Source organism: Glycine soja, chromosome 11 (assembly GCF_004193775.1).
Source record: "Glycine soja cultivar W05 chromosome 11, ASM419377v2, whole genome shotgun sequence".
Classification (NCBI taxonomy): Eukaryota; Viridiplantae; Streptophyta; class Magnoliopsida; order Fabales; family Fabaceae; genus Glycine; species Glycine soja.
Window position 1 is genome coordinate 2,363,887 of NC_041012.1, and position 13,317 is coordinate 2,377,203.

General features: G+C 31.2%; 2 protein-coding genes across 3 annotated transcripts; both read right to left on the reverse strand.

Annotated features, from left to right (window-relative positions):
• Positions 1-1,517: 1,517 nt before the first annotated feature.
• Positions 1,518-4,814, reverse strand: LOC114374733 (vesicle-associated protein 1-2-like). Its single transcript, XM_028332404.1, has 8 exons — positions 4,573-4,814; positions 4,422-4,492; positions 4,219-4,300; positions 3,994-4,109; positions 3,564-3,728; positions 3,412-3,462; positions 2,346-2,423; positions 1,518-1,967 (listed from the first exon to the last, which is right to left on the reverse strand). Exons 1-8 carry the CDS (start codon positions 4,622-4,624, stop codon positions 1,857-1,859), a joined length of 726 nt encoding a protein of 241 aa, XP_028188205.1. The 5' UTR covers positions 4,625-4,814; the 3' UTR covers positions 1,518-1,856.
• Positions 4,815-5,983: 1,169 nt separating this feature from the next.
• On the reverse strand, positions 5,984-9,850 carry LOC114375600 (phosphatidylinositol/phosphatidylcholine transfer protein SFH11-like). Of its 2 annotated transcripts, none has more exons than XM_028333428.1 (12): positions 9,696-9,850; positions 9,064-9,446; positions 8,876-8,975; positions 8,059-8,325; positions 7,644-7,721; positions 7,314-7,415; positions 7,143-7,192; positions 6,839-6,947; positions 6,650-6,730; positions 6,434-6,574; positions 6,294-6,335; positions 5,984-6,203 (listed from the first exon to the last, which is right to left on the reverse strand). In XM_028333428.1, exons 2-12 carry the CDS (start codon positions 9,438-9,440, stop codon positions 6,168-6,170), a joined length of 1,383 nt encoding a protein of 460 aa, XP_028189229.1. In that variant the 5' UTR covers positions 9,441-9,446; positions 9,696-9,850; the 3' UTR covers positions 5,984-6,167. The 2 variants fall into 2 exon arrangements, with proteins under 2 accessions (XP_028189229.1, XP_028189227.1); XM_028333426.1 differs by lacking the exon at positions 9,696-9,850 and adding an exon at positions 9,589-9,689.
• Between the last annotated feature and the right edge of the window lie 3,467 nt (positions 9,851-13,317).

The following is a 13,317-nucleotide window of genomic DNA, read 5'->3' on the forward strand; positions in this document are numbered from 1 at the left end:
AACGACCATATGTATCTAATTTTTTTTAAAAAAATTATAAAATAAACCAATTTTTTTTGCAAAATAATTTAAATCAAACATAATTTGATACCGAGATCTTATTCTAATAACGTGATGACATAATTTGATAATAATGTATAAATATTTTACAAAAACGGCAATACCTAATCATCGCACTAAGGATAAGCTAATTGAACGATAAAATTGAGACACTATAAGCATATTTTGATTAGTTCATAAAAAGGAGAAAAAAAGGACAACGTTGTTATTAATAAATTGGAAATTCTAAAAGCTTTCTTTACAAACGATTAGAAATTAAATCTTTACAGTTTTTTTTTTAACAGAAATCTTTACAGTTTATTTCTATTTAGTTTTACATTTTTATTCACTTATCTCTCAATTTTTTTATTTTTTTATTAATTTCAGAAATAAAACTTCGTATATGTACTTGTAAATTTGATTTGATTAAATTCAAATAATTTTTCAGTTTTAATATTTTTTAGTTTTGAATTTAAATTTTTTAACTCGATTTTTTTATTTTCATTAAATGGGGGGTCTTCTTAGGAACATCCTTGCTGGTTGGCTATTCCCATCGGGCTTCGGCCCACCCCTCCAGAGATAAAGTCCAGTTAACAACAGGCCGAATGAAAGCAGGGTATAATAACTTAAGTTTTACGAAGCGAATATATGGGTCCCACTTGGTAGAGGAAGATGCTATTGCTTGATGAAGGGGTTTGTAGTTTGTTTGAAAAGAAAATTTTGCTTGGGGAAAGGGTTTTGACTTATGAGCGAAGGAGTATAAATAAAGAAGTGGAGTCAGCCACAGGCAAACAAGTAGTACTTTGTTAATTTTGTGTTTGTTTAGATCCTAAAGTCTCTTGTAGTGTGATAATGGGGATAATTAAAAGCAGCTTTTCGTTCATGATGGGCACGGCTTTGGGACTGTATATTGCTCAAAACTATAAAGTCCCCGACGTAAAGGCGCTTGCTTCCACCGCTCTTTCCATGGCCAACCAAATTGAACACACTTTCAGGAAGCCAGCAAACAACAAAGATGATGATGATCATCATCATTGATTCTTAGTCCTCTCTTCAGCTTCCCACCACTTTCTTTCTTTATTTTTCTTTTTGTTATTCTTTTCTCCTGCTTCTCTTTCCTGTGTTACTTAATAGAAAATTAATTCTGACACTTTAATTGCTTTTTCTCTAATTTTAATTCATTACAAATTAGCACCTTTAATTTGCGCCATCACTTGAATTTTCAATTATTATACCAATTCCTAATGAAATACTTGCAACAATATTGTTCCATCTCATTGTGTTTACCTTGTTTTAGATAAATAATAATAGCTCACTTTTTCTCCCTTTTAAAAAGATTTTGAGAAGAAGAAAAAAAAGCAATTATTTCCTCAGTAACAATCCAAACCAACAAGTGCAACTGATGACCTAGGCCCAAAAATTAGCTTTTATCCGCCTTTTGGAAATCTAACAACTACAAAGTAGTATTATTATTCTCATGAAAAATAAACAAAATATTTTATATTCTTAATATGCAACAAATTTCTATATAGTATCGTTGACATTTCCATATAGTCAATGGATGAACCATATTAACCAACAAATTTCCCTCGAGTTACAAAATAAAGAATGAATGCTACCAAAAGTATGAGTCAACTCACAGTAATTTGCTATTTAAGAAACCATTCTACATATATATTGTTATCGAACCCCAAAAAAAACAAAACCTGTTGAAGTAATCTATGTTGCTTTTCATCCTCATTTCTTTAATAGTTAGGAGCAGCAAGAAAACTCTAAGATCAAACATGTGGTGAAGGATCGAATCTCGAAAATACTTCTTAGGTTTTCTTCATGAGATACCCCATAATTATGCCAAGTAAAACAATTAGTATGACAATGGCCATCGACACCCCCCCACGACTTTTGTTGCTTTCCCGTCTCAGTAGGTCCTGTAAGTAATAAGATCACCAATGTAAGAAAGAAAAAAAAAAGGATAAGGGGAGTTAATAAAACCAGAAACAGAACCTTTCTCATCCAATTAGATTATACGAGAGTTTATCATCTTAAGAATGGGAAATAAGAAAATCCTTCAAAAGAAAATCAACGCATCCACCAACTCCAGTTATGAACTAGTGGCCAATCCTTCATAAAATTTATGACTATTATTTTCCAATAATTTTTAGTGTTTTCCTTTAGTTTTAGTAAAAGGAGTTCATATATCATATTTAATTATCATTTTCCCTCTCCAATTAAGAAAAGGAAGAGAAATACAGGTCAGTCAGATGGGGAGATAAAAGTTATCGGGTATATATTTTGTAAACCCTCACCAATTCCTGACAAAGCTTGTTATTTTGTTGAATTGCATTATTCTTTTCTTCAACTAGCCTTGAGATAAGAGCTTTTCCCTGCAAAAAAAATGACTATAATCAAAATAAAGTTGCTACAGAAAAAACTTGAAGTAGTTATACGTTAAAAACATTACAGCCTCCTATAAAAAGAGAATCATTTCTCTTGTACTGTTAATTCGAGATTGATAAGTCATACAACATGACATGTGGGTACTTGAAAGTATGAACCTATACCTTAGATTAACATTATTAGAACTAAAGGAATTTTTTTATTAAAATCATTTAATATTGTTCTTTAGAGTCTGAAGTAATAACAACCTTCAAAAGTTGCACAAATCCTAAAGTTATATGAAGTGACTCTGAAATCACACAAAGTACATCCACTTTTAAGTCCAAAATAATCTGCATTATTCCGAACTTAAATGATTGATATGGTTAGATGCCATTCTTAAACAATGTATGAGTTATTTGGAGAATTCTACAACAAAAGTAGTGAATGCCTTCAAACGGGGGAATGTGAAAAAGAAATCAAAACAATCATTTAACATTGACAGCAAGAAATTTCTACCTTAAAGTCAACATAATTGATGATTACTCTTGTTAAAACTATTAATTTCCAAATGTTGATAACCAAACACTTGAGCACCAAGCTAGGAAATTTTCTTTCAATCAATATTGCTTGCTCCAAGAAATTAAGAGTATAAGATTCTACCTAAAGTACTCAATGGTAATCTCCATCACCAGTTTAACACAATGATTGACACAACCCAGAATTCCAACTTTATAACCAACACATAAACCCCACCCTGCGCACATACATAGACACAGCTAACAAAGTTGCAAAACAATGCAAGTTGAACAAGTGACACATGTTCAAACAAGAAAGCTCGGTTCTCCTTTGCATTCTTTCTTAATAAATAAATATCAATGCTTGTAGGCAACAAGTTGACAACTAATGTTATTTAATTAAGAAAGCAACTATTTACAAATCAAAACGCAAGTTGACAAACAACATATACACTAAAAAATGATTGCTTTGCTTTACCTCTGCAGATTTTTCTGGACCTTCATGCCGTTCAACAAATGCTCTTGCTACCTGCAATACCCAAAGAGAAAGATATCCCAAATAATATCAATAGGTCTTCTATTGAGAAACAAAAAATGTTCACCTAAACCAAGAACAAGTCAATAACTCACCGCTGCAGAATCAACACCACTAACATTTCCATTGTCAGAAACAGAACCTCGAGGTGATGACCCTTCCTCAGAACCTTCTGGGACTGGAGATGGAGGTTGAGTAGGAGAGACATACACCACTCTCAATTTACATTCCTCAACCACGTGCCCTGCTTCCTTGTTGAACTATAAAGAATAAACACAGGTCACATAATTTCACCCAAGAGGAGTGCTAACAACATACTCTCTTAAGACACTCGTCCTGATACACATCCTACTATTGGTTGAAATTTATGTGGGACCCTATAATTTTTGTAATTTTCAACCAATAAGAGAGTGTGTTCAAAAGAGTATGTCTAGAGTGTGACGCTAGCGTTTCTCAAAGTAGAAAAAATTGAGAATCAAGTGAAATTGAAACAGTTAGCAATATCATGATGAATTGTTATACTACCATTTCTGCTGTGATATCCTTTGCGGTGGTTCCATCATCTACTTTTACGCTTTGAAGAAGAAACTTGTCCTTGCATTGCATATCAGCCGGAGCATCCTTTTGCGCTTGCATGGTAACTGTAAAATATCAAATATCACCAAGCCATTGATTCAAAATAATAAATTACTATTAAACAAATAAATGGATATATATTAATGCACACTATTGTTGTATTTGCATTAGTACCAATAACATCACATGTAGATTGTGGCATGACTACTCCGGTGTTTGGACGAACACAATACTTCTTGGGATTGGTTGTTTTCACCTGTGAAACAAAGAAATCACAATACAAATTAAATTAAACATGTAAATCTCAGGAGAAAAAATGTTTCGCAAAATCACAATGAAATTAAGAAAGCGAGTTGAAATGAAAGGTTGGTAATTACCTTGAAAGCTATATAGCTATCGGTCTTATTTGACAATATAAGAGAGCATGATATCTGCTTCTTGAGCTCAACTGAAAGAGCAGAAAGGGAATGAAAATGAAACCTTAGGAGAAGAAAAATAGTAGCGTAAAAGGATAGAAAAAGAACGCACAGAAGAACTTAAGTTCGAGAGGTTCGATGCTGAGAAGGTCGCCAGTGCTCATCTCGGAATTGGATGGAGGAGCTTTGATTCGATCTGCGTAGAGAATTTGTTTGGGTCTGATGATGATGACCGACGGAGAGATCGAGAAAAGGAGGAAAAGGAAAGGAAAGAGAATTGAAATGTTGATGCGATCGATTACGACATGCAAAGAGGAGGATTCTCATTCAACTTCTTTTTCTTTTCTATTTTCTCTGTGGTGGAGAATGTGCCCATTTTAATAATATGCCTTCAAACTATTATTATTGTTATTATTAATAAACACATACAACTATTTTGAAACAAATCTGAAGCAAAAGCTTTAATATCACATTGGAAATTAAAAACATTATTCAATATAAAAAAATTTAATGCCAAAGCATCAATCATTTTAAAATAAAGACAGTATTTTCAAAATTAAATGAATCATTTGTAGAATAAATCTATTGGGGAATGAAATTATTTTATTACCTAGTGTGCATGATTTGCTGAGTGTAGAGTTATTTTGACTAATTTTCTTTAAGTTTAAAGACATTATAATAACACTTTCTCACTATCACCTAAGTAATGATTAAAAAATATAAAATATATATATATATATATATATATATATATATATATATATTAAATAGATCAATCTGACAAATAGACTTTTTTTAAAGTTTGAATCTGACCTTTTTATTTAAATAGATTTTTCAAAGAGTCTAAGTCTGATCTTTATGATAAATAAGTTAAGACAGGTTTAAGGTTACTGATAGGGAGTCGCCTGACCCATTTCTATTCTTAACTATCATTAATACTTTTATTGGCTCGTGTCAATAATATTCTCCTAGTCGCAATCAATATTTATCATTATTACCCGTTAAAGATATTGCTATTATTAATTTTATTATAACCATCATTATCATTTATTGTCACTCGTTGTTATCATCCTAACAAGTATCACCACCATTAAATAATCACCATTGTTGTTATTATCATTTATGTTTATTGTTTTAAAAAAGAGTTCAATGATATACGGACAGTGTAAAATGATTTTACACTCTCGTCTAATCACAAATCATTATTTATCAAACTTAACATACGTAAATTGTGATTTGATAATTATATAAAATTTTGTACATCGTGCATAATTTTTTTTTCTTTAAAAAATATCTATTTTTATCTTTTTTTCGTCAATTAAGTCTAACCTAGTTGAAGATTCATATTTTTTACACATAAAAATCATCGAAATTGATTTTGTTTCTCTTAATAAAACTTTTTTTATACACGTAGTGAATACTAATAAGCATATTTAATAAACTGTATTTATTTTTACAATTTTTGACACCAATATCATCAATCGTACTGTATTCGTGTTTGTCACCAAGAAATAACTAATTCCTACATTTAAATTTATTTTATTTCTTCTTTTTGTACGACAACAATTCTTTGGTAGAGTCTTGTACAACCACCATTTCAGGATATTGATATAGGAGAGTCTGCTGAACTTTAATCTAATAATACAAGTGAAATCGGGAAAAAAATAATCAATTAACTCACTGCAACAGTGTTAACAGTAGCCACTTTTACGTTTTTGGTCGTTCCTCATGTTGTTTCAAGGCCTGAAAGAGAAGAAGAAAGGTGTAAAACACATGCTCATTTCACATTGTTAGAGCCTAGAGGAAGCATTCATCAATTTGTTTTTATCTCACCATTTTGGTGTCCTGAAGTGCATCTTCCAGTGTCTTGATTTTCTGCTACATGTATAAGTATTAGCAAAAATATTTCCTAAGCATTTTGGATTTCCTTGGCTTAACTTTAACAATGAATTAATCATTAATTGAAAACTCACATTCTTGATGTCTCCAAGACTAGCTTCAAGGCAATCAATTTTTTGCAATACTAATCTACAAGAACATGCCGAGTCTGATCCCGGACATGCTGCTTCCTCAAGTAGATTCATAATATTGCCATCTTTGTTTTGCATGTCAACCTGCATTTCATTATTTTAAGCAACAATGCCCATATCATTGGAAGAACAAAGGTGGATAATTCATTAATTCCTCACCATTTTGGGCATCGAGGAATCTTCTATGTCCACATCACCATCTTCGCATTTACCATTAATCTCTTCTCTCAAATTAACAACCTACATAGTCAATGAGACATGCCCCTCTCAACAGTTATTCCTAGATTGACAATTAAAATTCCGAGTGTTGAAAAACAAAAAAATTCGTTCACGATATGTACGTCAAACCTGAATCATTTCTAACACTTCTGGGTTTTTCCAGGGCCCTCGATCACTCATCAGACAACCTCCATAATCAGAACATGTGCAATTACCACCCAGAAAAGTTGGCAAATTACTGTAAAATCAGACAATCAAATCTAAGAGTTTCACTAAATGTAGAATGTCACAATTCCCAAGCACATTTACTTGTCAAACATATTCCTGCTAGACATTTAGTACCGGTACACATTAAGTACACTTGGGATATAGTTAGGTATTACATAGGTCCTAACTAAACCCATTTTCCTTCCAAAAAGTGACAGTTTCTAACCTTGGATCAATAGCCTCAAGTAGGACGCTGAGATAATTAGAACCTAACACCTGAAACAACAATATCTTACAAGTTCAATATAAGCAGATTAATAGATCAATATAGTATGTGCAACACTGCAACTTCATTGTATCTGATAATTAAATAATATGTAGTTTCAACGATTCGTACATGAATTTTTGCCATTGTGCGTACATCTAGGAATGCCTTTACTGCTTTCCACAGCATCCTAAACCCAGATCCGGCATTAATAATAAAGAGCTGATTTAGAGTCTAAAAAGAACAAAAATGATAGTTAATTAATTGCGCTCGGATAAACCCAACATTTATGGAGCTCTTCTCCATCTTGCATGATTAAAAAAAATCTTAGCAAACTGTTTTGATTACAAAATCTTAGCAAACTTGTCTTATCATGAGATAAGTGACCTCCAATTTCACACATTTATCACAAGCATATCATATCCAAATCTTCTGCATATGAGCTACAATCTAAGAAAGTACCTCAGGATAGTAACAACTATCGATTTTCTGAATTTCCATAAAGAGGTACCTTGCGGGCTTTGAGAAATTAGACATTCCCTGGAAGAATACAATCAAGTAACCAAATAATCGTTTCAGTATTTAGATACCTTGTATTGTAATATATATATATATATATATATATATATATATATATATATAGAGAGAGAGAGAGAGAGAGAGAGAGAGAGAGAGAGAGATGGAATCCTCTAAAGTGAAGTGAACCTAGATAGACCATAACAAGGTTTCATTTTGGATAGTTATTATAAAAGAGCTATTTGCCTCTTGTAAATGTAGCAACTAGCAAGTTCCCTGCCCCCCATCCGAATATTTGTAAGAAAATGGCAAGCAATTAAGTTCTAATAAAAAGGAAAAATATATAGAAAAATCTGCTTACTACTCCGTTGACATCCAAGATACTTGTAGTGGATGCTATGTGCCTTTTAGCAGCTAGTGAACATGCAGGGAATCTTACTTTGAGAGTTTTTTCTTGCTCTGACACATGATGTTTGATAAACCTTTCAAATGTGGTTACTTGCCCCAGATTGTTAAGGTCTACCATCCCAATTCTCTCAATATACACGGGTCTGCCGTATCTATCAACTCCGTGGTATCCATGAGGATAGCATTTCTTCACTTCATCATACTCCGTGAAATTGAATTCCTGATTATGTTCCAAAATGCGAAGCTCATACATATAAATCAAATTCAACAGTGTTTATAGCATTATTATTGAATTGAATGGTAGCTAGCATGAACACACAAAGCTAAAGAACTTAGTGATTTTAAACAAATACTACATTAATATGAAGAGGTGAAGAACTTCTAAATTCATTATTGAGAATTGGATCAAATTTCTAATGAGTATATGTAAGATTAAAAATAAAGAAAATAAAATGGATCAAACTTAACATATGTTAAAATTAACTTGTATATCTCAATTCTTTTTACAAACTCTCTCAAACAATTTTTCTGAAAACTAGAAGTGCATGAATTAATCTTAAATTATAATAAAAGTATAATTTCCATCTCTACATTCATGAAGAGGGCAATAAAATTAGAAGAGTAAGCCACATTCATCGTTTCCATTTCTATCAATAAGATACCTTACAAGACATCATATCTAAAATGAATTAAATCATATCTACAACATGCATCGACCAAACATGATTTCATACTAAAAAAGGAATATGTGGAAGTTAAAAGTTGTTCACCTTTGGAAGCACGTCTACTCGAAAATCCTTGCGCCATTTGAGATAATTTTGAAACATCTCTTTGGATTTTGACATGTCGAAATCCCTCATGCGCAGAAACCTCACATGAAAGGCGAAGCGGTTAGAAAATCAACTCTGCAATTAAACTTGTCATAGATTTACAGCAAGAGACATACATACATACGTACCTTAGAAGGGTATGATAATCATTGTGTTTAGGTGGCAAGAGACCTTCTCGTAAAAGCATTTCGCGAAAAGAGTCAACAATTTGTTTATCCTTAGGATCATGAGCTCCTTCTAGAATCATTATAAGGCTTTTAGTCTTCCTAAATTTCATGAGCGGGTAAGACAAGAGTGATTTGATAGGGGACGAAGCTTTTTTCCCTGCTGCGGCTGCTGCTGCTGAATTCAGATCCCAATGCGTTTCAATTGGGGGATGAAAACTTTTGGTTCTACTTTTACTACTACCACCAATATCAAACCTCAATCCCAGAAAGCCAGAACATGACTCCTCTTCTCCGTCACCTCTTCCTATAATCACGTCCCTGTCTCCTGGCTCCGCCATTTGTAACTGAAAACGTGCATTCATATATACAAATCTAGTCAATATAGACACCTTGCATGCCTTCAAATCAAACTGTTGGCATAAATTAATTGACTCGCAATAAAATCGGAATTGTAGCATCAAAATTTATACGTTTAAAATCCAATACCTCTCACAAAGAAAAAGCATAATTGATGGCCATTTTTTAACAGTAGGATTTTCGCCACTACTTTATATGCGACTATCAAAATTAATCCTAGTTAATTTTATACGAACCGTGTGTCAGGATGCAGGAGCAAAAAAATGAGTGTAACAGAAGTTAAATTCCGAGTGAAAATTGGAATCAGGTGGACAATAATGTACAATTTTGGTTCTGATTCTAAGTGCGGACAGGGCAGAACAGAAGGAAGGAATTGTGAAACAGTAGAAATAGGATATGATGTAATGTAATGCATGAAACTAACATGAACGAAACCAGTACTTACGAGAAAGAATGAAGATGAAGAGGAAAAGGAAAAGAGTGGTGTTTGATGTACGAAGGCACGCGCTCGCTGGGGAAGGATCGAATTCGAATGATGTGTGTTCCAAGAAACCGCGAAAACCAAACAAAGGAAGTTCGGTATCCCATTTTTTCAACTATATCGGACTAGACTGTACCATTTATGCAACTAACTAATAATAATATTTCATAAATGTCTAATTGTTTTAAGTACTTCTTTTTATATGATTGGTTTCCAAAGTATTGAATAATTGTCATTAAAAATTCCAATGCCACTAACTAATTTTTTCCCGTAAAATTTGAACCTTTGGACATTCATCATTCTCACCTGAATAATCCAATAAAAATTGACATTTTTTTTCTAGTAACTACAATTATTAATAAATTTTTCAAGGATGTCTTTTTCAGAAGTTATTTCTTAAGTTCATTGAAACTACTTTATCTCTCCAACAATTTTTTTAATGTTAGAAACAATTTATTATTATCTCTTGTTGAAATGTATCATTCAAACTGAAATTGCAAGATTAATAACATCTAAAATAATAATCTTTTCTAAATCAAATTTGTGACAATTTATAGATCCTCGCATTTTTAATTTACTAGATTTCACTGAATGTATGCTTTAAATATATGTCTTCTTCATTTATATGCTAACAAAGCTCGGCTTTGGGGTGTAGCAGGCTCGTTTAACCTCTCTATTCGGGTTTCCCATATACATATAGTTGGTTGTTGCTTCCTGCACCTTCAAGTTGTTTCTTGCATCTTTTCCGTAATGATTTGTTTATCTTTTGGATTGATATTTTGGAAGTCAAAAAGGAGGAGCATTCCTGAATGTAATTTTACATTTCGAATTGACCATTTTGTAAGCCAAAAGAGAGTGCAGGAAACAATTGGAGGTGCAGGAAGCAACAGCTGATATAGTTTCTACTGGCCTAATAAACGGTTTTGCTATCTTTGGACTCATAGCCCAATATAAAAGGGCCATCTGAACATCTAGTAACGGCAATTATTATTTCTACCTCCCAAATTTACTATACCTCCCTTTTCCATTCTCGATAACACTACAAGGCTACAAATGCCTTCACTGTTTTGCTTTATCGGAATGTAGAGAACGTGTTTTTTTATTCCAGGAGGTTAGTATTGAAGAAGAGATCAGCTCTAATGGTGACAGTAATGTATAAAAAACAACTAAAATGGGTGTTGTAGGTGTTGGTTCGTACAACAATTTTATGCTTGGGAATGTTACTATGCGTATTAATTGCATCATTATATTTCTGATTATTTAATTAAAAACATGTTTCGGTTTTCGGATTGATTATTATTTTTGTGCAAAAATCACATGAACTTGTTAGAATTATGATTAGGATTTAATGCTTAAATCTGAAACCACTTGCATTGTCCACTTATTGTTTGATGAAATGTCAAATTAATGTTATTGAAGCATGTTACGGTTTTACGAAATTAGGATGCGACCATATTTGTCGGAAGAATGCAAAATGTAGAGAAGGGGATGTGAACGGATAAAGAATAAATAATAAATATTTTAAAGAAAAAAAAAGAATGAATATAAAAAGTTTAAAACTATAAGTTAACATTTTAAAAAATTATTTAAAATAGTGTCTCAAAAAAACTACAAACTAATATTATATATAATAAAATATTTATAAAGTATCTTTAAAATCACATTTTATTAATTAAAATTATCTTTTACATTTTCAAAATATTTTTTCGTATGTATTTTAATCTTTTTTTGTATTTTTGTTATCACTAAAATAAATTTATGTTAATTATTTTTTTTTACATAATATTTATAATAATAATTTTTTAACAAGATAGATTTTATCTTTAAAAATTTTTGAAACTAGAAGGATAAAAATTACTAAACAATTTTTAATTAAATGTAAATTTAAAGTATAAAATATTTTTTAAACTGGAAAATAATTGAACGAAAAACCTTAATTTTGCATGTTCATATGTGCAAGTAGATTAAAGTTTATAAAATTAAGTTTGATTTAAAAGTTTGTAAAAGTATTGCAAAATTTCCTTCTCCAAATCTGAGTTTTCAAATAAAATTATACTTTTTAACATATTTTGAAGTGTAACTAAATATGATTTTAAATTGATTTTACTCTGGCCAATGGATGTAGCTTAGTGGATAACATAGGTTGAATTTGTGAAAAAGACCCAAGAAAATTTTAAGGAACTCATTTTATATTCTTGAATCATGAGTCTCGTGATATTACATAGGACGAAAAAAAAAATTAAACATTTTTTCAATTCTTGAATTTTCACTTTGTTATAAAACACTCCAGTAAAAAATCTAAGCATAACCTTAGTACAATAACATTGTTAGGGGTCCACAGGTATGATTGAGGTTGATCTCACATTATCTTGAAGCATCATGCACACGTGTGACGTGTGTCGTGTGCAGAGAACTAGCTGTACACGCAGTTGGAAGCGGCTTGTTGGGACTTCAACTCTTTCTACTGATTATTTATGACGTCAGTTATCAGTGCATGTAATGGCTCTCTGAAGTTTGACCCACAATATTTCATTAGTGTTAATTTTCTTATTATTACTGACCTGCATAAGGTGAGTGGGAGGAAGGATTTGAGGCTATTTTAAAAGGGTGAAAGAAGAGGAAATAGCAGGTCTGAGTCACTTCCAAGTTCCAAAAAACGTGTAGCTGGGAAGAATCCTCACACAGAAAAATTATTATTCGTTTTCAAAAACAAAACAAAATCAATTTTGTTCATTACTTGGCTGATGGAGTACGCTGCACGTCCAATTCCAAGTCAGCGCTATAGCTGGAACTGGGAGCCCATGACTGGTGACATCAAGCGTTTACCACATCTAGGTTTTTCTTTAGTAAAGTATGATTTTGGTTTTTTTATTTTATTTTTGGCAAATTTAATTTTAATTTTTATGTTTTTTAAGTTTTAATCGTATTCGATTTTCGAGATATACTTTTATGAATATCTGAATTTTAATAAATTATTATTTTTTTATCTATCACATAATAAATTGATGTTTTATGATAATTTTTATGACAATTTTTAATTCTGGTGATTAAAAAATAAAAAACAATTTGGTGGTTTAATATTGTATTTATAGTGTATTAAAATTAAACACTATTTTATAAAAAAATTATTTATTAAATAAAAATAGGTTTTAAGATATTAAATATTTAGTTTATAAAAAAATAAATATTAAAAACTATATAAAAAAAGTATTATTATTATAACATTATACTTTGACTAATAATATTTCCTCGTTTTGATCGTTTTGGGAGATTCAACGATAAATTATTTTTAAAATATATTTTATAGTTAATTAAAGTTTCTAAAAAATTATAAAGTACAAAAGTCTCACACCATTTCATATTTTTATATATATTAG